Source organism: Poeciliopsis prolifica, unplaced genomic scaffold, assembly GCF_027474105.1.
Source record: "Poeciliopsis prolifica strain line A6 unplaced genomic scaffold, Auburn_PproV2 SCAFFOLD023, whole genome shotgun sequence".
Lineage (NCBI taxonomy): Eukaryota > Metazoa > Chordata > Actinopteri > Cyprinodontiformes > Poeciliidae > Poeciliopsis > Poeciliopsis prolifica.
Genome location: NW_026562398.1, coordinates 764,692 through 790,005, shown reverse-complemented (window position 1 = coordinate 790,005; position 25,314 = coordinate 764,692). Strand labels below are relative to the sequence as shown.

Here is a 25,314-nt window from a genome sequence, read left to right as displayed (position 1 = left end):
GAAAATATCAATTGAGTAGAACTATGTAGCATGCATTTAAGGTATTTGATATAAAAATACTGTGTAACAAATACTTTAGCTTAATTCTCTCATATAATTAGATAAATAATTGTTGGTTTGTTCATCAGTTATGTATGCTTGATACATTTGGTGGGGATTTTCAAAATAATGCTTATGCAACTGAAATAACACATGCATTAATCACCTTATAACCTCTCTTCTTTTGCATTGAATTGGTTGTTTAAATATTGTGAAAATAGTGAGAACAGAATGATCACTCTTTTCTTAGGTCAAAAAATTGAGTTCGGTTATAAAACGTTATTAAAGTGTCATATTATGATTAAGTCATGAAAACGCGATAAGTTTTGGTAAAGTGTGCTTTTTAATTCTGAAAGGTGGACTGTGAAGGACTGTGGGGATGCATTTCTTTTCAGCAGAGGCAAAGACATTAGTTATGATAGATGGGTGCATTTACTGCAGTCAGACATAATCAGGGTTTTATAGTCCGGGGTGTCTTTTGGGGGGACTATCCCTTTAAGAGAAGTTACCTGAGAGGAGGGGGACAGGTGAGAGCTGCTCGAACATCACGCTAATCCGCAATTCTGTTAGTTTCTGCGAGACACTTCAGCGGGAGTTCAGAGCAGAGGTACGCAGGGTCAGGGGGTCGAGACGGCGAATCTGACTCACTTTCTCTCACTCCGCATCTCCGAGCTCGAGCCCTCACGCCAACTCAACCGTCAGTGACGTCTGCGTCACGTGTGCGTCTCTTCCCTCGGTACGTCCGTCGTATTTTCCTCCCCTCCGCTGTCTGCTCCAACACCGACGCGGAGCAGAGCCGAGCCGAGCCTGGCGAATCAGACACGAGCCCCAAGACAGAGCGTCGCTGTCCGGACGCCGGGTGTCGCGTTTGTCTGCAGCCGATGGACGGAGGGGTCTTCCACCTATAAGTTGTCATCAGCGAAGTCCGTTAGTGGCTCCTGCGTGAGCCCGAATCAATGTAAACTTTTCTTTTTTTCTTTTTTTTTTTTTTTTTGAAGAACGTTCACTGCGCACAGTGAGACCCAACAAAGCGAGGTGAGTGTGGTGTGTTGATACCCGTATATTTCAGTGCTTCATCTCAACTCAAACTTCTCCGAGCTGAGGGAAAGCCTCACCTTTGTGGGCTTTTGGCTCAGCAGCGCTGGCCAGCTGCATGTCGCCTGCTTAAAATGGCGACAGCCGACAGGGGTGGGAAAAAGAGAGAGACAGTGTAGGGTTTTTTTTTTGTTTGTTTTTTGGGGTGTGGAGGGGTTGTGGAGGGGGCTCGTCTCTTTTCTCCTATCTGAATTGGCCATACTGCTTGCAAGCCTTAATAATGCACACGAGCGAATTAAGTTGGGGATTACTCCGCCTTAAGTTGAGCGGAAGATGCATCATTTTCGGATACGTTCAGAGCTGCTGTGCTCAGTGACGCGTCGAGACACTTTTTTTCCACTCCAAATACCGCATTTCTACAAAATACTGTTTCAAAGAAGTAGTAAATAAACTGTCGAAATATTTTACAGTTCATGAAAAGTTACATGTTGGCTCAGACCGACTTTAGTTTGAATCAAGACTGACCCGGAGTTTACAAACAATAAGCAGCAATGTTTATTTTTGTTATTGTTTCGTGAAGCGTTCAAGTGATTGTTTATCTTTAGAGATCGCAATCGGCTGGTTTCCCCCCTAATTGACTCATTAATTGTTTCTGACATAAACATTGCAGTACAGCTTTATTTATGAAGCATTTCAAACTACTGCACAGGACTGAATGGAGGAACAGAGAAATAAATGGACGTTTTCTTTCTTATTGATTACATTTATCCCTGCTTAGAACTCAAATCCTTTTCAGAGAATGACGTCAGCAAACATTTAAATGTATGCACTTATTGGGTTGAATAAAAAATTGTCTTGGAGGCCTTGATGCATAAGCAGAGATTAACATGTATTCATCTTCTTTCTGATAGTGAAAACTGCTAGTTCTGTTAGTGAAATCTGTTGCACCCCTCGATAAAAATGACCAGAATCAGCAGGTCAGATCTCAAAGGAAACCGGATATTGCTGTCGACCAAGAAAAGCTGGGTCTGTGCGTTTCTGTTTATCTTGATAGTTTGTGTCACTCCTAGGATTAGGCCAAAGCTTTCCCTGGAAGCTAATTTGTGTCTGACGTCCACGTGAGTCAAAGGTTCGACGCACAGCTTAATCCAGCTTTCTGTTTATCGCCAACGGTCCACTCTCACTAGTGGCCGCTTGCCTCGTCATTGCTGATGATCACATGGAGAATAAAAATAAGAACTCATGAAAAGCATGAGGTGATCAACTTATCAATCATGTGAGAAAATATGTTGAACTTGTAATAACTGTCCAGTGGTGTGCATTTTTTTAAATTAAATTGACAGAAACACAACTGGGTAATAATTAGCATTTTAGAATATGTTTTTTTTTATGGATAAAAACAAATCAACCACTTTATTCTGCCGTCTTATGAAAGTTTTGATCTCCCTTGCGGCTCGAATGAATAGCAGACATTTCCCGATAACAGAAAATACAGCCTCATTCTTAAACAACTCACGTCACTTATGAAAAAGAGCACACTCGGAGTTCTTTCCACTCAGTCGTAACTTCCATACTGGGAAGTGTTGACGTTCTCAGGAAAACAACATTTCTGAGTTTTCATCTGACCTCCAGTGGTCGGAGCTGATGAAGCTGAACGTTGGGCGACTCCACCACCTTCAAGTTTCTTGCTGTCTCTTTAAAAAGAAACGGGCTGATCATCTGGCGTTAGGAAACACTGTCGGAGACAAATGACTTTTGACAGAGGTTGGCATATAATGTGAAGCATCCTATTCCAATGTGCCCCCCTTCTCTTCACAAACTGCTTACATTTGTTTTATTGTTGCCAAATCTTTCTTTAAAAGGCAGCGTTGTCAAATAGAGCTCAAGCACTTTGCTGCAGCTGCACAGAATACAAATTAAAACATTTAGATGAAGAATTGGACTGATAATAAAGCGTCGAATTAACAGCAAATACCCCACAGTCTTATGTGACGTCACGAGAGGCATGTGCATTTGGAAGCTGGTTTGTGGGAGGTTAGATTTTATCTATATTATGTAACAATTTACAACAACATAGCAAAACAAATGGCGTTGTTGTGGAAGTGACAAACTATTTAAACTGAGTTTGAGTCTCACAAAAACATCTCTGCCTTGTAGCTTTGTTGCTCTCATTGTGGTGTATAACTAGTATTATGTTTTATGTTATTTCTGTAGGAAATAAAAATCTGAAGGCATTTTACTAGAGCCCATTTTAAGTAAAAAAAAGAGACATTTTTGCAAATTGATGCAAAAAAAACCTTTTCTTGCTTAAAATTCAATACGAAAGCATCTTCTTACTGCATGCTTAATAGTTTGTAGCAGAGGATGCATTTGCAGTTTAAAATACTTTTAACATCAAAATGTGAAAAGCTCAGCCCTACAGCATAGGGCTGATCTGTTGACTGCTGTTTTCAGTAGTAAAAGATGCTTTGCAAATTTTCTTTCTTTTTTTTTATCTTGATTGCAAAATGAAGATATTCTTTGGATAATTTTGGCTTAACTGTTGCTCTAAGTTTGTTATTTTTGTCAGAAAATAGCCTCTTTTTATGTATACCCCAGGGAACGATTAATCGATTATTGAAATAATAATTTATTGAGAAATTTATCTGATTAATTGCTTCCGCCCCCGCTATGACCACTTCGCTCTACAGGCTGTTTTATTTTTTCCTGAGTAGCTCCAGATTTATGTAGCTAATAACTCTTCTAAGGAATCAGTTAACATGAGAAATGTTCTGACCGCATTAGGCGAGTTGAGTCGTTTTATCTTTCCTGTATCCAACCGTGTAATTTATAATTAACTTTTCACCAGTTATGACCAAGAAAATCCCGACCGGGCCTGTAGCAGACTAGTTTGGATCGTCGCAATATCTTCACTCTGCTTGACTGGTGAACAGCCTGTGATGTCGGCCATTTTAGGGTGGACTACAAAGAGCGACCGCCATGTTTCTCTCCCTCCCCTCTCAGCAGTCCAGTTTAAATCCATGCAGCCGCAGCAGCCACAGCGGTGCAGCCCACGCAGCCCATCCTCTCCCTGACCCGAGGAGCAGCCCACATTGACTCTCAGGGATCCGAGGGAAGGAAGGAAAAACGATGTAGGAACACTGTAATTGAGGTTTCCCGATTGTTGTGGAAGACACAAGTCGAGATGCACACAAGATGAGCGCGTGATTGACAGCTGGAGGTTAGCTGGAAGGTGCTGGTTTATGGTGGGAGAAAGTAGCTGAAACAAGCACTTTTATCTTGTACTAAGACAAAGAAAAACATGGCGGAAGACGTGGAGGCAGACACTGGAAGGTGGATCGGGCGTGTGCCGCCGCATAGGTGCAGTCTTGATAATTGGTTGGAACACACTTGGGGTTTAAGGCTGTTTTTAGGGCCCTCTTCCCCTGAATGAGTGAGATAGCATCTGGCGTAGCTCTTGCAGCATAGAACATAGCAACCCTGTGTGACGGAGGCCCCTGCAGGACCACAGAGTGCTGTGGGGGAAGCAGGGGGAATAGGGGCAGGATGGCAGATGTCTGGACACAGCCCTGACAGGAAGAGACGCCGTCGGCTCCGGCCAATGGAGACGGCAGCCACACCTATCGGAGAGACGGGAACGCTCGGTGCGGGAAGCTGCACTGAAATAGGAGCAGGGCAGGGACTCTCCAAATACCACTCTGAGGGGTGTGTGGAACAAACAAGCCCCACTCTGGCCTGGGACTGCATGGCACAGGAGATCTCGCTGTGTGTGTGTGCATGTGTGTGCGTGCATTTACCCACATGCGTGTGCTTTAGAGAAGTGAGCTGGTAAGAGAAGGCGGGGGGCTAGGAGGTGGTTGCCATGGGGACAGTAACACACCAGTGCCGCTGCCGACCTGTCTCCGAGTGCCAAACTTGTTCGGAGAGGGAGGCGGGGTGAGGGAACAGCAGGAGGGGGCAGAGGGAGGAATAAAACGGGAGCAGCTGAGGAAAGGCCTGTGCAGAACACTCATTAGAGTTGAGGTTTGTTTCCTAGAGCAGCATCTGTAGTCTCAAGTGATCAGCTGCAGGATTCTCAGGTGAGCTGATTATTTGGCGTCATACTCTACTAAAGCGAAGATGCCTTCGGTTTTAAAAAGATCAGACTTTTTCTGGACCACATCAGTTTCTGGTTTTAAGGTGGAACCTGGGGACACACGAAGATAAAATCTGTTATTTTGTTTTCGTTAGTGGTAGCGGTTAGCAACCCAATAGGCAGCAAAGGAAATAATACTTAAACTACGACTGCTTTAAAGTTTGAGTAGCACTTAAACACTACTACTTAAACTGGATCTTTTAATAACATTGAAAAAATGTGCATGAGAGTACATTCTCTTGGTGCATTCACAGACATAAAATGGGGGCAGTTTTTAGCTTTGTTGCATTTATTGGGCAAAGGAAAGCACTTCACTTATCAAAGATCAGAGCCGATCGAGGGGAAATTTGTGTTTATTCTGCTCTCTTGTTGACTTATTGCATTGGTAGTTTTTTTTAACTTAGAGTATGGAGGTATTTATCAATTTTAATGTGTTTTTTTATATTATATTGAATTAAAAAATATGTTTTTTTTCTTTTCTGTTTCCCTTATTGATTTCCAATCTCAGCTGATCAAGAAAAAAATAGGCCCAATTTCATCCTCTGGCCCGATTGATTGATTCATCTTTGGTTTCAAGCTCAGACATTTAAGACCTTGTTTTTATGTGTGTGTCTGAGAGGGACTGGGAGACGTGTGATCTCTCACACAGTAAAAAATGGCAGCCTCACCACCTTCATAAACAGGCTTCACACAGGCATGCAGACACCCACCCCCGCACGTTACATGCACATGCACACACACCCACCTCCCTGCACTTTACTCTCAACCTCACAGGAAATTCACACGTACAAACGTTGACAGTGTCACACAAAACACATCCACATTACCATCATGGCTAGGATGGTCAGTCGGTGAATGTCAACGCACAGAATCGGTGGTCAAGTTGACCGAAGTTGCCTAAGCAAAAACCGATGAGGCCAGGGGACTTTGTTTCAGCCGTCACCTGAGTTAAGTGACGCCTCTCAATCAGTTTTATACCCATTCGGTTTGGTGTTGGAAGGCACTGCAAGCTGGTTTTCATGAGCTCCAGGTTGTGTCCATTGGCAGAACATTCCAGGCTTCACAGCGCGGTGGGGAGGGAGGGAAACAGTGTGTGACTGAACCTCGGAGCACAACGGGGGCTCGGAAGTGCGGGGGTAGGCTGGTTGCAGTGGTGGGGCAGGGGGGGTACCATGAAGGAAAATTCCTCACAGAAACACCTCAGTGGTTTCTTGACGATAGTTAACACCACCATCACCCCCCACACCCCACCTCAAACGGCCTGCCCATCCCCCCACCATCATCAGCATCTACCGTTTGCTCTCCCTCTCTCTACTCTCGCCTGCCACCCACACCCAGCACACCACGTGATGGATGACTGCGACTGCCCACCCATAAGCCATTGTGTCGGTCATGTGACCAGCCTGGCTTGGCAGAGCGGTGCCCCCTGATGCAGAACTGAATGGCGGCGGTGGTTGGGGTGGGGGTCTAGGTAGGAGGGGCAGACGGCAGCTCAAACCAAGGGCAGTTGCTGCTCTCAGTGGGGTGGAAGAAGGGGGGGAGAGGGGCATCATGTTCCCTCAGAGACGAACCTCAATTGCCCGTTAACCCCTCACACAGATGTATGCAAGCACACTCACACTCTGCCCCCTTATTTACCTTTAAAAAGGCCCAAAGAGTCCTCCTTTAATGCAGATTTCTTTTTTTTAAAGATAAATCTAGAGGCTGACTTCGTTCTGGTTCCTCAAAGTGAACTCTTTGTACGTTGTGTCACACCCCAGTCCTGAGGGGGTTAACTGAGCGCAGAGCTAATGTACCATGACCCATGTGTGGGGCAAACCAAGCATTTGCTCATGCTGTTGTAGGTGCAAAGAAAAGCAGCAGGTTTGCAATTCGAGAAAGAGATATGCAACCAGAAAAGGAGGGATTTATTTAATGACCACATGCAATCTGGGTTTCTTTCACACCTTGGCACAAATATGTTGCAGGAAGAGGATTACACCTTGTTTCAGTTTGGATCCCCTTCTATTCGGTGAATTTTGTGTTCAGTGTTTAACGTTTAAGGAACATTTTTGCAAGAAGAAACGCTGTTCTGCGTTTCAGCTGTGGAGGCTCGGTGAGCTTCTCGTTCTTTGCATGAGATGTCATGTTGGGGCAGAATAGCTGTGAGAGTAATTGCCCTAAAGCCGTCCTTCAATCCTGCATCGTTGCCTCCATGTTAGGCGGAAAGAAAGGGAGGAGCGAACCCCTTCACTCCACAGGAAGCTTCGCCATCTCCCCATAAAGACTCGGACTCTGGATGTGGGACGATTTTTAAAAATCTTTTTTGAGATGCAGGTGTGTTGCTGTTGGTCCTGATTTTTCAGGAATGTGTCTTTCCAGAAAATATGTGATGAAATGCAGCGTTGCTTCATTGTCAAGTTCCTGGCTGTATTGAGCAGCAAATTTTAAAAGAAAAATATATTCAGAGTGCATTGAAATGTGTTTAGTGCCACTTCAGAGGCACACAGCTCACAGTCTCTGTGGGGGTGTGTCTGAAAGAGAGGAAGTGAGAAGGAGTAGCATGGGGGAGGGGAGTAAGAGGGGTAGTATAGGGTCTCTCCCAAAAAGCCTGTAGTGAGGAGGCAGACTGAGACTGAATGGCATCATAAATGAGATTGAGTTTCAGGGGATGGGAAAGTTCAACCTTACTTTTAGCTTTAATACTTTAAAGATGTTTTTTTTACCCTGAAGATCCTGATATTACATGAAACTTCTGTAAGAAATCCTTTTATTTTTGTTGGCCTACCTTGTCTAAATTCCAGGTGATCTAGATATTTTAGATATTTTAATTTTCTCTCTCTTCTTTTTCAGGATTCTACTAAAACCTCTGCAGAGAATCAGTTGGGGACTTATGGACGAGCCCGTCCACTCGCCTTCCCCCATGACTGGACGATAGTGAAGGAGGAATCCATCTTCTCTCTCTCAGCCCCTCAGCCATTTGACCCCCCGCCCACCTCGTTTCCCTCTGGTCTCACCATGGCCAGCAAAAGGAAGTCCACTACACCCTGCATGATCCCCAGTAAGGTCATCCGCTCTGTGGAGGAGGCGGAGCGGGACTCTCTGGTTCCACTCCGTCACTCCAGGGTTCCTGGAGGTGACAGACGCAGCCCTCTGGATGCCAGCGGTGACCCAAATCAGGAGGCGGGGGATGCAGATAAGGACGGCGGCGGCGGCACTTACACTTGCAAGCTGTGCAATTTTGAAACTCACGACCTCAACTTGTTCTTAGATCACGTCTACACGGGGCACCCGGACTTTAGGGCGGACCCTGGCTTCGTCTGCATGAGCTGCGGCGTGTCGGCGCCAAAGTTTGAGGGGCTAGCTCTGCACAACGCCAGAGTCCACCCTAGCACTTTGAATACGACCCTGCAGCTGAGGAGGAGGGAGAGGAGGGTGGTGGTGGAGCAGAACCTGGTGATAGGGGCAGAGCTGTGCAGGGACAGCGAAATCTCCATCACTAAGACGCCAATAATGAGGATGCTGAAGGGCAAATCTGAACCCAAGAGGATTGTGGTGTCTCACTCGGTGTCAGACGAGCCCGCCTCGGACGTGCATCCTGCCTCTATATCCAGGGAATCCGAAAGAAAAGAATCTTCTGCTGTTACAGTCACCCACGTCTCCACAATCGTCCACAACGGAACGAGCAAGACCACTCTGCCCTCGGCGATCCAGATTGTCAACGGCTCGACGGGTTTACCCCTACTGAAGACGCCCATCACACAGGTGGCACTGATACTGGTGTTTTATTTGTTTTAAGTGAATTTACTTTATTAATTGTGTTTTTAATTCCTTTCAGGTTGTGTCTGTAGCTCAGAACCGAAGTCTTCACCATTCAGCACCTATCACAGCTTCCTCTACTGCTTCTTCCGCTTCTTCATCCTCATCCTCACAAAATCTTCCCAAGGTATGAATTGGCTTTTGTGTAAGTGTTACACAATTTACTATTCAAGTACACGGGTTATATGCAATCATCAGCGAAAGGAAACGTACATTTTATTTCTTTTTTATGATGGGTTTTATCATCAGTAGTCCAGGATGGTGTGAAAACACAAAAGCTCAACGAATTAAAAACAACAATTAGGTTGGAAAATTTTCAATCTGACATTTTTGTGGAATACTTTGCGTTACTTGTTTTTAGTTATTTTAAAATTGTTGCCTTCCTGCCTGTGGATCTGGTTTTGAACAATAAGCCACACAATTTTAATGTGGCCGTAAGTGGAGCCCTTTAAGATTCATGAGGACAGCTGTGTCCTCCAGACCCATTGACTTGCATGAAAGTACTTTTGGAGTGACCGTTAAGAGGTCAATGCAAAACCAGTGTTGATGTGTGTTTTGGTCAGAACTTTCTTAAAAACTTCCAACAAAAATAAGTTGGACAGGAAAGTGTATGTTTCAATGAGGTCCAGCTTGAAAAACGTGGCTTAAACCATTTGTGAGTAAACAACATATTCACACTCAGTACAAATTATTATTATGTAAATTTTTTCAGGGCAACTCATTTCCACAATCATTGTCTTGTTGGATCAGCCAACTGAGCCTATAACAATACAGAGCTTGCAGAAACATCAGGATGAGTAGTTTCATCCTGATGTGGATGAAACAGGAAAGGTTATGCCACAAGTTTCAGCAATATTTCAGATATTTGAAATAATATCAATATCGACTGATATGAAATATATGATATATAATGTATATTTATAATATATTTTGATATAAAGGTTTCATCTATGTCGTTAAACTGTACGATTCAATCCGACTCCACCCTGATTTTCCGTCTCTCCCTGCAGGTAATGATCCCTCTGAGCAGCATCCCCACCTACAGCGCCTCCATGGACTCCTCCTCCTTCCTGAAGACCTCTTTCAGCAAGTTCCCATACCCCACCAAGGCTGAGCTGTGCTACCTGACCGTTGTCACCAAATTCCCCGAGGAGCAGATCAAGATCTGGTTCACCGCTCAGCGACTGAAGCAAGGCATCAGCTGGTCCCCGGAAGAGATCGAGGACGCCAGGAGGAAGATGTTCAACACCATCATCCAGACGGCGCCGGTCAGCTCCCAGAACCAAACCCAGAGTCACCACAGCCCGGCGCCACATACCATCACAGTGCTGCCCGCCTCCCTGGGGCCCACCGGGATCCCTCAGTTCCTGCAGGGGTCTCTTGTCAGCCCAGGCGGCGTAATCGTCACGCAGCCTGTTGTGGCAAACGGAATCCAGGTCAGCAGTGCCCCCGTGGCCCTGGCGGTCACACCGAAGCCCCAGGCAGCGGCTCGGCCCACTATGCAGGCCCGACCCGCCGCTGCTCTGGTGGCGGATAAAAGCCCCAGCATGCTGGTTGGAACGGTGGGCAGCAGTAAAGCTGTGGGAGGGGGCACCAACAGTACCAGCAACACTGAGGGCGGTGTCATCAATCTTAGTCTTGGAAGCAGTAGTCATAGCAACACTAAGGGGAGCAGTGTCAATGGTAAACACGGCAGTGCTAATGCTAACTCGAGCGAGAAAAACAGCAATGATGTTAGCAGCCGTGCTAGCGCCAGAAACACAGACAGTAAACCTGGCGGGGGTGGGAACGGGGACGGTGGCGGCTCAGGGCAGATGGACAGTAAGACCCCCACAGAAAACAAAGCTGTCATCAGCAGCTGTGAAAACCTGAAGAGCAAAGATGCTAATGGTAGCAGCAACCATCACAACCTGGCCAGTGCAGGAACTGAGGAAGCAGATCCTTCTGGTTGTGACTCTCCAACCATCAAAATGGAGGACGCTTCATCTCCCACCTCCAAGTCCTCCTCCCCAACTCCTGCAGGTCCGGGCTGCAGCTCCGGCTCCCGGACCCCCTCCAGCACCTTCCTGGACCCCATCTTTTACAAAGGCAAGAAGTCCCAGGAGCAGCTCAGTACCCTGAAGGACAGCTTCCTGGTGAGCCAGTGGCCCGACCAGGAGGAGGTCGACCGCCTCATCGGCCTCACCGGGCTCACGGTGCGCGAGGTCCGCAAGTGGTTCAGCGACAGACGCTATCATTTCCGCAACTGCAAGAGCTCCCGCTCCAGCACGGGTGGGCAGAGTAAGCCCAGTGCTGGAGCGGGGAATGGCGGAGGTACACCTGGTAGCAGCGCCGCCGGCTGTAACACCCCCGTTGATCTGTCGGAAAGTAGCAGCAGCAACTCCGGTGCCAAAACTCCCCAGCACAGCTCCAGCACCGCCACCCAGAGCCCTCCGCCAACACAGACCCCCACATCGCCCAGTGCTCCTTCCAAGAGGCTCTTCAGGTTACACGCACCTGATTTCACAGCCGTCCGCTACAAGGAGAGAGACCCCCACCAGGTGAGACCCAAACTCTCTCTCATTGCAACTCTCCTGAATTTGGACCAATCCTCTTAGCCCTCTGCTAATTGAACTTCCTGTTTCACAACGTTTCTTGAAAGCCGAATCTGCAAGAAGAAAACATATGTGACGCTAAATGGTAATGCTTGTATTTTTTTCTTTACAAAATCCATTTTGACAAATTCACAGGACATGACTTAATATGGATTAAAGATGCTATTTCAATAAGATACATCAAATAGTTAAAATTCTGTCATTTGGGAAGATGTGCAGCAATTTCAACTTTTTTGCAAGACCATGTCGGGCCAAAAATAAGGCAAAAATAAAAACGTGCAAATCTGACTGCAAGCTTTTAAAAAAGGTGTCAAAAATCAGTCATTTTAGGTTGCAACCATCACACAAAAATCATTTCACCATCCTGGAGAGACTGAAGAGTTGTGGCCTGTGTCTGAAGCAGAGATCCAGGATTTGATCTTTGACTCCTGCTTTTCTTGCGTTCAGCCGTCCTGACCCCGAGACGAGGTCAGAAGCTCACATGGGAGAAAAGGGCCTTAACTGTGTCTCCGTGTTCTTTCAGATAAAAGCAAATTTTTCTCTTTATTTGATAACCAGAGTGAACTTTCCCCAGCCAGTGAGTTTTTGGGTAGCCGTGTCAGCTGTAGGAGTTCTCTTTGCTGCTGATAAGCTTTATGGAGATGCTGATTTCATTTCCTGTTAGACTTTGTACCAAAACCTGCTTTGGTACGGCTGCGTTTGATTGGTTGGCTCATCCCTCTAACATCGTCGATGCAGTAAATCATGCAACATGAGCTATGACTACAGTACACGGGAACACTAAATAACTAAAATAAATCAACCTTCCCATGATTTTGACAGCAATACTCATCTCTTTGCGTGTCCTACGTTCAGGTAATAGCCCTTGAGGCCAGCTTTGCCCAGAACACTGACCCGTCAGGAGAAGAGGTGGACAGGCTGCGCTCTGAAACCAAGATGACTAGGCGGGAGATACACGGCTGGTTTGCTGAGAAGAGGAAGCGAGTGGCTGCTGAGAAGAAGAAGGAGGAGGCGGAGCGGGAGCCGAAGGAGGACGAGGAGATGGAGGTGGATGGAGAAGAGAGGCAGAGGGATGACGGTTCAGGGGAACCGAAAGTGAACCCCATCAAAATAAATCTGAAGATGCTGAAGGTGACTGAGGCTAGCAGTAAAGCAGAGGGGGAGGGATCTGGTAGTACGAGCTCTCAGCCTGGCAGCACGCCTGCCTCCACCCAGGGTCCCACCTCTTCCACCACCACTAAACCTTCCCAACCTTCCACCCCAACACAGAAAACCTCCCACTCCCCCAAACCCGCCACCGTCCGAGGGAAGAAGACGGCGGAGCAGCTCCACCTGCTAAAGCAAGTCTACGCCCGAACCCAGTGGCCCAGCGCCACTCAGTACGATGAGCTCATCTCAGGAACAGGGCTGCCCAGGCCTGAGGTGGTGCGCTGGTTCGGGGACTCCCGCTACGTCCAGAAGAATGGACTGCTGAAGTGGCTGGAGGAGTACCAGAACCTGGCCCTGGAGGAGGAGCTGCAGAGGGACGGCTCCAAGGTCCTGCAGGACCATCTGGACGCCCACGGCAGGCTGGACGACTCTCAGGTACAGGTCATCACCCACTTTCCTGTCTGACCACACTCAAAAAAACGGTACTGGAGTCAACAAAACACAAAATGTAATGAAGTTAGTTGCAGAATCTGCTACAATTACTTATAATTCATTGTACTTCAATCGAAAACCATATATCAATAAAATAATCGTTTTAAATTCATATTCCCTTTTTGCACACATTTTTGAGTAAATATACACATATAAGCTCAACAGCGTCCGTCGCTGCTGAAACACATTTATAAAAAGCTTCTGACTCAGAACTTCTGCATGTGTAACATGATTAAGTGCATGAAAACATTTCAACATGATAAAAATGAATGTCATTAATTCATCAAAATGAACACGTTAAAGTCCCAGCTCTATTTGCTGCATAAAAACCAAATAGTGTAACAAAAGGATGGCATAATGTTTGATAATAATTTTACAATATTTTTTTAAGTTTGAGTACTATTGATTGATTTCAGTCGGAAGTTCAAAGGTTAACTACCCAAGTGATCAACATTCCTGCGATTTATTTGCATATGTAAACGCTGGTTTCTAAGCCGTTGAGCACCTCAGCAGAACAACAAAGGAGGTGAAACGATTTTGTGAAAGCGTTTTCTAAACGTAGGCATGTTAATCCTGTATTTTTGTTTTTCTCGCTATATAAATATCCAGAACTATGATTCTAATAATAAAGTAGGCTGTGTGTCATGTTTGCAGCAGCAGGTGAAGCTGATGCTTTTCTGTTTTTGAATAACAGCAGTTGGATCACATTAGGCACCATGGTGTTGTAAAACTCATCATCAAACCATGAGGCTCTCATAACACAGTCATGTGACATTTTAGATAGTTTTAAAAATTATATATATATATATTTCTTCAGATGCGAGCCATGCTGCTCTGTTTGCTGTGGGAATTCTCAGGAAGCTTTTTGGATGCTGAGATCTTTGAAGTTTAAGACACACCTCAGGTCTTGATTCCTCCTAAATTCATCTGTCATCTTTTATCTCAAAAGAGATGAGAGTCTTTTGTTCACTGAATTACATTAAAAAAAAATCTCCTGATGAAAGAGGAAAGTTTTAGATGTTTTCATTTTGAGTGAAATCATCGCTTTGCTGTTTTTGTCCTCCCACTCCAGAGACGCAAACTTTATGTTGTAGTTTTGTTTATTTGTATGAGAAAATGTTTCTCTGTTTGGTGTTTTATGTCGGTTCGGTAAACATTCTCTTTCTTCCTCATCTATTATCCATGTCTCCCCTGTATGACAGGAATTATTTGATGAAAGCAAAGTGGCAAAGCAAAACACCTGGTATAAACAGTTATAGTAAATATTTTATATCATCTTATTATCTATAATAACAGACATTTCCCAACTATTTCTAAGAATTCCTCATTTTTTGGGGGGGTTTCATTTATTTTACTACAAAATAAAATGCTTCACATGGTAAATGTTTAGATCACTGAGGTAAATGACATTTTGCATGAAACATGGAAAGAACATTTCAAATGAGTTGAATTTAAATGATCAAGGTGTTCAGCTTCAACACCCGCCTGCGTCTAATCAATAAAACCTTTGTGATTACGTCCTAGTTAAAGAAGCTGGCTGAGAAAACTGGCCTGACGAGCGACTTGGTGCGGCATTGGTTCTCTACCAGGGGAGCGAACCCCGACGCTAAGCAAAGCGCTGCACAGCGGGGGGGAACGGAAGCCATCGCTGCAGAGGAAGCGGCGGCGCCGCCGACAGGATCCTCGGCTCTGGAGCCACAGCCGGGCGGCGGGACGAATGAGAAGACGGAGCAGTCTGTGTGTGGGTCAGAGGCTGACGCCGACAGCTCTGCTGCTGCTGCAGGTAATCCTGGACTCCATCTTTTATTGGGTTTTTTTAACCACAAGAAGAAAAATGTGTGTATATGAAGTATAATTTGACTTCAAGAAGCTACCACTCACACACCTCTTAATAGTTAAATGCAACAGAGAAAAATAGGAAATCATCTGTGTGTGTGCGTGTGCATGCGTGCGTGTGTGTGTGTGTGAAATGATCAGGTAGCGCAGAAATGCAAGGGTGGAACATACAAACACACCGATATTATGATGAGTAATGAGGCGTGCTGTGGCAGATATTCACTTTCCGCCCAACTAAACAGCTCAACTATAGATTTACATCTCTTCTGAATCACTTGTTGCTTTTTTTTTCCCTCAACAGGAAGTGAAGAGGCCTCAGTATGAGGACAGAGTTCACAAGGCAGGTGGTCTTTGTTCCGGCAGGACAGCAGATGGTTTGTAACTGGATCAGTGGTTTGAAACTGACCCCAGATCCGTCATCTCCCTCTGCTAGAGACGGACACTGCAGCCAGCCCTCCGTGTGCCATGTGACGCCATCATCCCGGTTTTACTTGATGACCACATGTTTGGTGGACGGAGGTCTGACCACGAGCGATGGGAAGTCTGTCATCAAGTCGTCGCCTTAGATGAACTTTTTTTTTCCCTCAGTCTCGCTCTTTCTGCTCAGCTAAACATTCAAACTCGGCCGCTCTCGGCGCGCCTTCGTCGCTCCTTGAACGCGTTTTCTCTGCTTGGATCGGACGGACTTTGATCTGGGAGACGTTTGGACTGAAGGCGGGCATCCTGTGACGCCCAAAGCAATGGGACGATGTGCTTAAAACCAAGTGGAGTTCGGATCTTCTCGTAGCATCAAGTGCTTCTCTATGTCTCGTTTGTTTTTATGAAACTGTCTTAGGAAAAAATGCAAAAGATCTGAACTTTTACCACAGTTCCATACTTATGCTCGATGTACAATTTTTACATGTGCATTTGGAGAATAAACAGAATGTAACAAATTCCAACTTGTTTCTCCTTCACTGGTCCAAGATGAGTGAACCAAACAAAATAATCTGAAACATTTTACTGTTTGAAGGATAATCTCTTTAGAAGACAAAATACAGAAACTTTCAACTGAATTTCACTGAGATGTAATGTGATACAGTGCTCACTGTAACCTGCGTAGAGGAGCAGCGTTATTGTGATGGGTTTAAAAAGACTGGCAAATTTCTTTTAAGTCTGGTTTGATCAATACAGCAGTTGATAAGTAATGGTGATCATTTATTGTGTTACAGAATGGCTGGAAAATACATAAGAAGGGTCTCTAATCGAGTGTTCTTAATCTGCTTCTAAGAAAGAGTTGCTGGATGTATGTAGTCCTACTTACATTAAAAAGAATGCAAAGCAACCTAAAAGTTTTAGGTTGTGCCTAATTTTAACACTTTGCATTTTTCAAAGGCTTCCTGCACCGTAAAGATTCACTCATTTCTTCAATCAAGGGATTCAAAGCCACACAAAATCATTCTGATGGCTCCAAAGAACACCAACCTTTGGTCAACCCAGGGTTAGTTTAAAGCAAATATGTGGGAGAGAATGGCTCAGTCAAAGACCAGACTCAATGAACAACCTGAGAAGAAAAGTAAGGCCCAGAAAGGATGTATAAAGCAGTGAGTATTTTATTGATTTTTCAGGCTTGAATATGTTTCATATGAAAGGCAAAAAAACAAAAAAAATTAATACTTCTCGTCATTGAGGTTTAGGCACATTACAGGAAGGCAAATGTAATGCATTGCTCCACACACATAAAAAAAAAAAATCTAAACACACTGGAGGAAGAGTACACGTAAGACAAAGGAGCTTTGGGATTAATGATTTGAGTGCAAATGCAACAAACTGCCCCAGCTGACCAGCATGATGACCCCGCTTTCACCTTACATCGTCCTTTATGGCTTAAAATGCATCTCAAAATTCTAAGAATGAGTATCAGTCAAAATCAGGGAAACACCGTTTGTCCATCGAACTTGGACCTCGAGTCCAGCTATAGGCTAATCCGTTTCCAGGCATGTAACGATGAGATGCAGCGCTGAGCTGCATCTCTGTGGAACTTTGGACCTTTCATTCATTATCGTTTGGTCGCTGCCGGTCTCCAATGCTCGTTTATCTCAATGCTGTGACTCCACTTGCACCGAAACGAGTGGGAAAGCAGAAATCCCGTGTGAGCAGAGGTAGAAGACTTTTTCAGCGACGCTTCAGAATCCACCTCCATCTGTATTCATCGGCAGAAAGCGATCCAGACCGGGATACTGGGCGGCAAAGCTGGGTCACTGTTACAAACTCCCATCTTTGTTTTTTTTACCCATAATTCCAGCACGAAAATCTTGTATTAGGAATGAGCAGAATAAACTCTTGTGAGAGTCTTAAATTTACACACCGCTGTTAAAATTCATGTTATTGTGATTAAAAAAAAAGAAAAGATTAATCGCGATGATTAGTTTTTGTTTAAAGGTCTTTTACACTTTTAATGTGACGCAGCCTGTATAATCGAACTTAAACATAAACAAACCAGCTTGAACCTCATTGCATAAGTTTAGACATCCTACAAATGACCAGTGGAGGCATTTCCTGACGACTGCAGACGTTCAACTGGAGCAACTCAGCCTGCAAACGTCTTCTATCTAAAAATCTCAATTTTAGGCATTAAAACGTTTTAGAGAAAACGTTTTTGGCTCAACCCGCGGGATGATGCGTTTGGAGGCCATTTTGAAAAGTAGAGGCCAAATATGCGACATACTCTCTAAAAACTAAAAAGCTGAATGGTGAGGACGCTTATAAAACAGGCAATTCCAGTTCTCTGGCATTTCTTAGATGAATTTAGAGCATCTGAAACATGTATCGTTTAACAAGGGTGTGTTTTAAGACACTGATGTGGATAAGAACATGATGGTACTGGGTGCAAACAGAAACAACAATCAGTCACCATCAGAGTCCAGGCCCGACCTCCATGGCTGCACCGCCGAGGTGCCAGTAGGGTCAGTGGAGGTGGTTAGCAAAGCAAGACCATGGAATGATGTGCAGCTTTCGCTTCGTTGGAATGTAAGTGAGAAACGCGATGCTCCTTGGAACGCAAAATCAGGCCATGACCTCTTCCTCCCCGGCTTCAATAATTATAATGATGACAATAAAACCAGAAACGCCTCTGAGATTTCAGTCCAGGCTGTAAGTCAGAGTCAGAGCGGAGGCACGTAATGTCTGTCACGAAGCAGAGCGAGGTTAAACGTAGCCGCAGAAAGCCCTCATGGTTCACGCCGACATGAAGTCACATGATGAACGTTTAAAGGTTTAAATAACTGGAATATTTAAAAACATGGAGACAGGAGCTCTTTGAGAGCAGGCCGGCTGCCGCTGCTGCTCTTCGGCCGACGTCGCAGCAGGAATAAATATCTGTCCAAACAGCAGAGAGAGAGGAGGGACCGGAACCAGAACCGGAACCAGAACTGGAACCGGCTCTGTCCCTTTCCTTCCGTTTGGTCTCCAAACTAAGCAGCTGTTGTCACAACGACGACAACAACAGTGGAAATCACAGTCCAGGACGTCTCCAGCCTTCCGGTTTCTTCTTCCTGTCTGCCGCCGTCTGCTTCCTGTCGGCGCCCTTCCGCCCCGCAGCAACCTTTCCCTCCTCCTCGGTTGGACACAGAGGCGGTGATGGGGAGGGGGGGGGGGGGTCTGTAGGAGGGAAAGCTGCCTGAAATGTAGGCCAAAGCGGTGGTGGGCGTTTCCATGGAAACAGCAATCACAGCAGTCAGTGACATCATCAGTACTGGGAGAGGCGACTGGTCCTCCGCAACATCCTGGAGAGAAAACGGAGATAGGGTGAGGTCCACGTCCTCTTACACCACCGACAGCAGCTGTCCGGCCGTCCACACACTCACCTTCGGTTCTGGGGGTCCATCTGGTCCAGCAGGGCCTCCTGGGACACCCGGAAGTCGTCGATGGGTGACTGGTAGCGGGATTCGAACGAGCCCTCCCTCCCTCTGTAGGACGTGGCCTGAGCGGGCGACTGGGGCAGCGGGGACACGGTGGACGACGTCGAGGACACGGAGCCCATCTCTCGCCCCACCTGCGCCGACGCCGGCGCCGACACGCTCCCCGCTGCGGAGAACGGGCTCAGGACTTCGCCGTTCTCATCCTGGAAACCACGAAGCAAAACAGGAGAGGATGATCCAGGAGCAGCACAGCTGCTGGTCCGACAGAAAAAAAAACAAACTTTCATTTCACCGGGTTTGAAAGAAGCAGTGAAGCTGAGCGATCATCACGTCTTCTAAGTTAGTTAATCGCTTGTTTAATCAGGATGCAGCTTGTTACAAAGTAAAGACAACTTATTTTCATCATCGGGGAGGCGAGTATGAAGGGACAGGAAGCCCGAAGCTATTTAAAGAGAAACTGTTTGTCGGGACTGGAGCGAGAGAGAGCAAGACATTCAGCAGAAATCTGAAGCAACGTCGATGACAAACACAGCTCAAGAGTTTAGAGCATGAAGAAAAAGCTCAACAATTCTGTCATCAAATTAAGTGAGACTTTCAAACTATCGCAAGCCGACATTTCCACAAGGGTGGAAAGCGGAATATTGTGAAAAGAGCCAAAGCATTTTCGCAGACAGCTGGGTGAAGGGAAAAGCAAAATCCATCCACTCAGTGAACTGAGGCTGGAGCCATCAAGATCCAGCACACACATCGATCAATGTCCAATTTCTGACCAAGAGGCATCAGACGCGTCTTACCTGGGCGACGGAGAAAATGAACTGCACTGTCGTTTAGAAGTTCAAAGTCAACCTTCCAAATGAAAGGAAACTTCACATTTCATTTGGGAATGAAGGTTGTAGAATTTGGAGGAAAAGTGAAGAGGCACAGAAACCTCGCTGCTTCAAATCCAGTGTGAAGTTTCCAACACCAAGCGCATCCCGTCTAACCTGGAAGCTTCACAGCAGCTCACACTCCCTTCTGCCGACAAGCTGCACGGAGATGCCGGGTTCTTTTCCCAGCAGGACTTTCCTATCGGATATTTACACTGGTGACCGTCTTTCAGCTGGAAAGTTTTTTTCCTGATGCAAAGAGTAGCTTCTCGTTTCTTAAACAGGGATTCTAGTCTGTTTAAGAAGAGTCAAATCATTGGCATCAAGCAGATGAATTATCTAAGGAGACTTGAGAACCTAATATCAATACATTATTAAAAACTACAAGGGTGAACCACCGTCATCTTTGAGGAAGAAATGTGGTTGGGATAAAAGACGTTTGTGGTCGTGACCAATTAAACGTTTGGCGACACCAAATTAAGAAAAACAACAGTAGAAATTAGAGGCGTCGTCAATAGAGAAAGTAAGATCGTTTCGTCACGGGAAACTCAATGAACTGGGACTGAACAGCTGTGTGACCATAAAACCACTAATCAGTGGCTAACCAGAGAAAAAAAGGCTTTCATTCGGAAGGAGGCATAAAGATGTAATCTGATGAGTCCAGATTTATCCTCTTCCAGAGCGACAGGCGCATCAGGGTAAGAAGAGAGGCAGATGAAGTGAAGCACCCATCATGCCTGTGGGGGCAGCACTATGATCTGGGTGGGGGTGGTCAGGTCAAAGTTCAGCAACAGGTTATCCTATCAATGGATTGGTTCTTTGCTGGCGGGAGGGAATTTTACAAGATGACAAGGCCAGGACTCATTGGGCTGAAACGACGCCACGGAAAATAAAAGCTAAACGCGTTCTTACGAAATATTAAAGTGTTCTTCCTTTTTTGTGCCAGCCAGTATATTTTGTAGTCTGGCCAAAAGAACGTATGTAAGGATTTAACTTTTGCAAATGAGAAACAGAAACTTTTCACAGTATTCAAATTTTTTGTATCTATATTTGTAACTCTTTGAGCCAAACAGCTTGAATGCGTCTGCATGTCAAAGTCTGACTGATGATCGGCTGATGACAGGAGGACGAAATCCTGCTGTTCATCAGTCGCTACTCTCACCTTTCTAACTCGATTTGTTTTGTTGTTTTTTTCTACTTGGTGTGAATTTCCAGTCAGCTCGTCCGTCTAGTCTTACTCTGAAGTGAGATTCAAATGACCAGGAAAGAGCGCTTTAAATATTCTGCTACTCATTACTGGAAGGGATTACAGCAGGCGTATTTTTAAAACGTAGTTTTAAAACGTTTTGAAGGTTGTAATTGTCTTGTTTTGCTGTCGTGTAGCCCAGGACTCCGGTAAAATGACATTTTTAATCTCCACAAGTTTTTTTTCTCTTCCTTGTTAAGTAAAGGCTGCAAACGAACATCGGTGAAGGTGGTGTGTTGAAACCATCAGAACCCCCAGAAACCCGATCCAATGTAAAAACTGAAAGACTTAAAAGAAAAAACTAAACTGGAACATTTCTCAACAGATTTTATTCAGTTTGTACAATTCTGCCATTTGGAGTCAAGTACAATTGACTTAAAAATAGTATTTACATTTTAAATAGTAAACACCACCACCAACACCGAAATAAAATTCCCATTTACAACATAAAGTTTAGGTTTTAGGTGCAACGCTACAAAAGTAGCAGAATATGTCTTATGGAGATGCCATAATCTCTTCAGGGTTTAACATCAGTGAAGATTTTGATTTGAAGATTTTGACTAAAATAGTAAAATAAGGCATTTTAAAACCTGGCATATGACGCTTACATACAAAATGTCAATGTAAATCTTGTAGGTTGGAATTATATTTAACAATTTGTAAAATATATACACATTCTTTCCCCCTCATCTCACACTAGTCAGCGACATGTTGTTCTCACATCTAGAACAGATGTGAACATGCAGCTTCAGATATGAATCTGTAAATAAACGAGTGAAACAGACGAGTAGCACTTCTGCAACGATGAGAGAACCGATTCTCCCAGAGTTGTCAGTGTTTAGACACTTTTAACCATCTTTCCATAAAGCCAATTAAATAAAATACTCTTGCGGCTTTCCTCGACTAAAAACAGCAAACCTCCTGGTTTAGCATTAAAATAATTTCTTAATCATAAAACAATAACATCTATATGAAGCAAGTGCATGGTGCCTTATGGCTTTTATAACCGGCGGGTTTAGAAGAAGCCCGGGTAAAGAGACTAACCCACCCTTCCTCTGGTGATTTCCATGTGGACCAACAGAGAAGCCAACTCCAGATCTTCACTGTAGCTGTTCTTCAGCGGTACCGACCTGTAGCCTGAAAAACAAAAACACACGCATTTACAGCTGCTTGCATCCACGCAGCATCGAGATTTTCCTCTCAAAGACAAAGATCTGGGGAGTCAACACACCTGTCTTGAGGCTCTGAATGGGGAATGTCGCCTGAGCCAGAAAGTTTTGGTCGTTGAACATGTCGATTTCATAAACCCCGAAGCGCAGGAAAGCAAAGGCAGAGTTGCAGACCGTGAAGGAGAAGGACTTCCTGGGCCAGGTCGGGTTCAGGCCGTTGTCAGCTGGAGAAGACCGCAGACATTGACGCAACATGAGACACTCAGAAATGAGCTGAAATAGTTATTTATCCTCCAGACGATGAGTCTGAGGTTGTCACAGCGTCCGTCCTTTATGATCAGAGGCTCCTACATATCAATAAGTACACGTAGGAAAGTCTTTAATCTTATTCTGCGAGTTTAAAACTCAATAAGCTTCTAAAATGATCCATATTCATTTACAGATCAGTTGCAGTTTTGAAAACAAAGTTCCACACAATGTCTGTTCCCCACAAAACAGACATAAATCACATAAACACAAAATCTAAATTTTGATGAATGCGGATACATCAAAAAACACATTTTGAGCTGGATGTTGAAAACGCTGAAGACACCAGAGGACCCAAAGTGTTTTCCTCTCTGGGATTAGTCCTCCCTCTTTCTCTCTTGTAAAACGTTTTTTGTTTTTTTTAAATAATTCATGAAACTCAAATCCAAACTGTGTGAAACTTTGAGAGACGCTCACGCTAAATCAGCTGAAAATATGTTACATTATAGTTAGAAATTGCTTCTCAGGTCGTGCTAGTGTGAAAAAATTTATTTCTTTACTTAATTCTTCATTTTTGTAAGCAATAATTGCATATTTTAATCAGTTTACGTTACTTATGCCTTTTACTGTTCCTAATTGTTAAATATCTGTCTCCGTTTAAAGCACCATATTTCACTTCCATATAAAGAACTCTATTAAAGAATGGCTGGATGGCCTTTTGTTTTGTCTATTTACTTAATCATTATAATAAGTTAATTTGGTTTATAATGGATTAATTGATTGTATGAGCGAATCATTTCCAATAATCATTCTATTACTAATCTTTAAAGAACCATTGTTGTATATATGTGTGAATGAAGCTTACTTTGGAGACACTATCGTGGCTCTGCCACCAGGGGGCAGTGTGGCACTCCTTTCTCACATTCCACCAACTACAACAACATTGCCAACGGGCTTTTATTGACATGAAGGAGCCACATCCTGTTAGGCATGTGGTCTGATCAGAGCATCACTGCACTAACAGAAGCTCTGATGACACTCATTGAACCGGATCAGTTGGAAATAAAAAAACTAAAATCAGCCACATGTTGAGAAAACCCCCACAAGTTTCAATGTAAACCATTCCACCTGACAAACTACAATTATGTCAACACTGCACAATGTTTTTGCTTTTGTATTCCCAGACAAGGACAAATTGTTTGCACAACTTCCTGTTTTCCTACGACCACAAAGGAAATTTTACACAAAAGGTAATTGATCCAATAAACAATGAAAAAATTAATTTAAAAATAACTCCTTCCGACGGATTTGGCGCATAGGCTCATTCCTGGAAGCTGCAGTTGAAGCGGCGCTCACCTGCGTTTTCTGTTTTCTGCTTGTCGTTGTCGTAGTCCGCCCCACACACCTCGATCTCGATGAGAGGAGAGACGATGCCTCTGCCGTGCTTCGGGAGGTGCCGAGCGCCCAAAACCTTGAAATAAACAGTCACGAAATTCACATTCATCCCACCTCAAACTACAAATACACATGCAGTCATTCATTAGATTTTTTTTTTTATCTACATGGTTCTGCTGAGCTGGACTTCTACAACTTATTTATAGTTTTTGCTTATCATTTCAGTCAGCTTGAAGCTTATGATTTTTCACACTGCTTGATTTACAATTATTGCAAAACTGCTTTTGACTTTTGAGATATTTAGACTTCAATTGAAAAAAACAAAACAATTCACATCTCTGAGATGCAGATACAGTCTGGGAATTTGCAAGCATAGAAAACGTGCAGCGTGGTGAAGAGTGTGAGAGAGTGCAAGCAAAAGAAGAAAGAAAAAACAGGTTGCTGTGAGCAAAGTTGTTCTGTGGCAAATTACCACAAAGAACTGAAAGCATGTGAAAGAAGCCCTGGTTTGACTCAGCCGAGGGGGAATCAACAATCTCACTGCTCCTCTTAGGAGGTGGTTTCCCATCTTTGCAGCCTACTTGCTGAGTTGTGCTTCCTAAAACAACCGACTGAAGAATACAAACATCTTACTACGTCTTAATATTTCAATGCCACTCTTACCACGTCGAAGTCAAACAAAATGAAGAGAGCAATACGGTAAAGGGCAAAATTGAATGCAAAATATTTTACCAACATGTTTCTTCTGATTGAAAATAGCATAAAAACTACAACTAATGCAGTTAGTTGTGTCTTAAGTCTTTAATTTTACTTCATAAGTAAAAAAGCTAAATCACAATTAATCAACTTTTCCAAGTCGTCTTAATAAAGGCTCCTTATTGTCTTTTACTAGAATTAAACCTTTGATTTTACCTCTATTTTCATTGAGACTTGGTCTACACCACGTAGTGTGTTTTTGTCGAAGGGATCAAAGGTGTCGTCTCTCATGATGGGAGGCTGGAGGACATATCCGCTCCTTCCATTCAGCATGAACAGCGCCTGGTTCATCTGCATCGGCTTGTCTGTGGACAGGCGGAGAGAAAATGGCCAAAGGAGGTGAAATGAGTGGGAAAAAACTGAAAAATAAAAAAAAGAAAGCCCAAAGATGAATTCTCCTTTCTGCACTTCAACGAACCAGCAGTCTGAAAGTTGAGCGCGACCAGCTGGGAGCCGCAGAGCCACATGGGGAACGGGTCGTAGTTGGAGGAGTCGAGCCGCTGGCCTCTGGGGTAGATTCTGGACAGCTGCAGCCGGTTGTACTGCAGGAACTTCTTCCCCTTGGTTTTGTTGACGTACTTCTCCGCTTTGGTCTCGGGAAAGGACGACATGTCCTGGAAACAGGCCCGCTCTGTGCCAATCTCTGAGTGAGGCAGAGA

At 44.5% G+C, this 25,314-nt stretch overlaps 2 protein-coding genes across 6 annotated transcripts in view; one reads left to right on the top strand and one right to left on the bottom strand.

Moving 5' to 3' along the window:
- Positions 1–583: 583 nt before the first annotated feature.
- Positions 584–16,013, top strand: zhx3b (zinc fingers and homeoboxes 3b). Of its 5 annotated transcripts, none has more exons than XM_055046095.1 (8): positions 7,311–7,525; positions 8,042–8,953; positions 9,027–9,134; positions 10,018–11,547; positions 12,457–12,732; positions 12,871–13,185; positions 14,767–15,025; positions 15,380–16,013. In XM_055046095.1, exons 1-8 carry the CDS (start codon positions 7,520–7,522, stop codon positions 15,400–15,402), a joined length of 3,429 nt encoding a protein of 1,142 aa, XP_054902070.1. In that variant the 5' UTR covers positions 7,311–7,519; the 3' UTR covers positions 15,403–16,013. The 5 variants fall into 5 exon arrangements, with proteins under 5 accessions (XP_054902071.1, XP_054902070.1, XP_054902069.1 ...); XM_055046094.1 differs by having other exon boundaries at positions 12,457–13,185; positions 15,380–15,418; positions 15,512–16,013; XM_055046096.1 differs by lacking the exon at positions 7,311–7,525 and adding an exon at positions 584–1,074 and having other exon boundaries at positions 12,457–13,185.
- Positions 16,014–16,652: 639 nt separating this feature from the next.
- plcg1 (phospholipase C, gamma 1) overlaps positions 16,653–25,314 on the bottom strand; it is a 35,047-nt gene continuing 26,385 nt past the window's right edge. The window contains exons 27-33 of the mRNA XM_055046091.1: positions 25,074–25,298; positions 24,812–24,960; positions 23,861–23,975; positions 22,321–22,482; positions 22,138–22,226; positions 18,924–19,180; positions 16,653–18,842 (exon numbers count right to left, since the gene is read on the bottom strand). Of these exons, the coding sequence (XP_054902066.1) occupies positions 18,806–18,842; positions 18,924–19,180; positions 22,138–22,226; positions 22,321–22,482; positions 23,861–23,975; positions 24,812–24,960; positions 25,074–25,298 (1,034 nt within the window). The 3' untranslated portion in view covers positions 16,653–18,805. The remainder of the gene's footprint in view (positions 18,843–18,923; positions 19,181–22,137; positions 22,227–22,320; positions 22,483–23,860; positions 23,976–24,811; positions 24,961–25,073; positions 25,299–25,314) is intronic.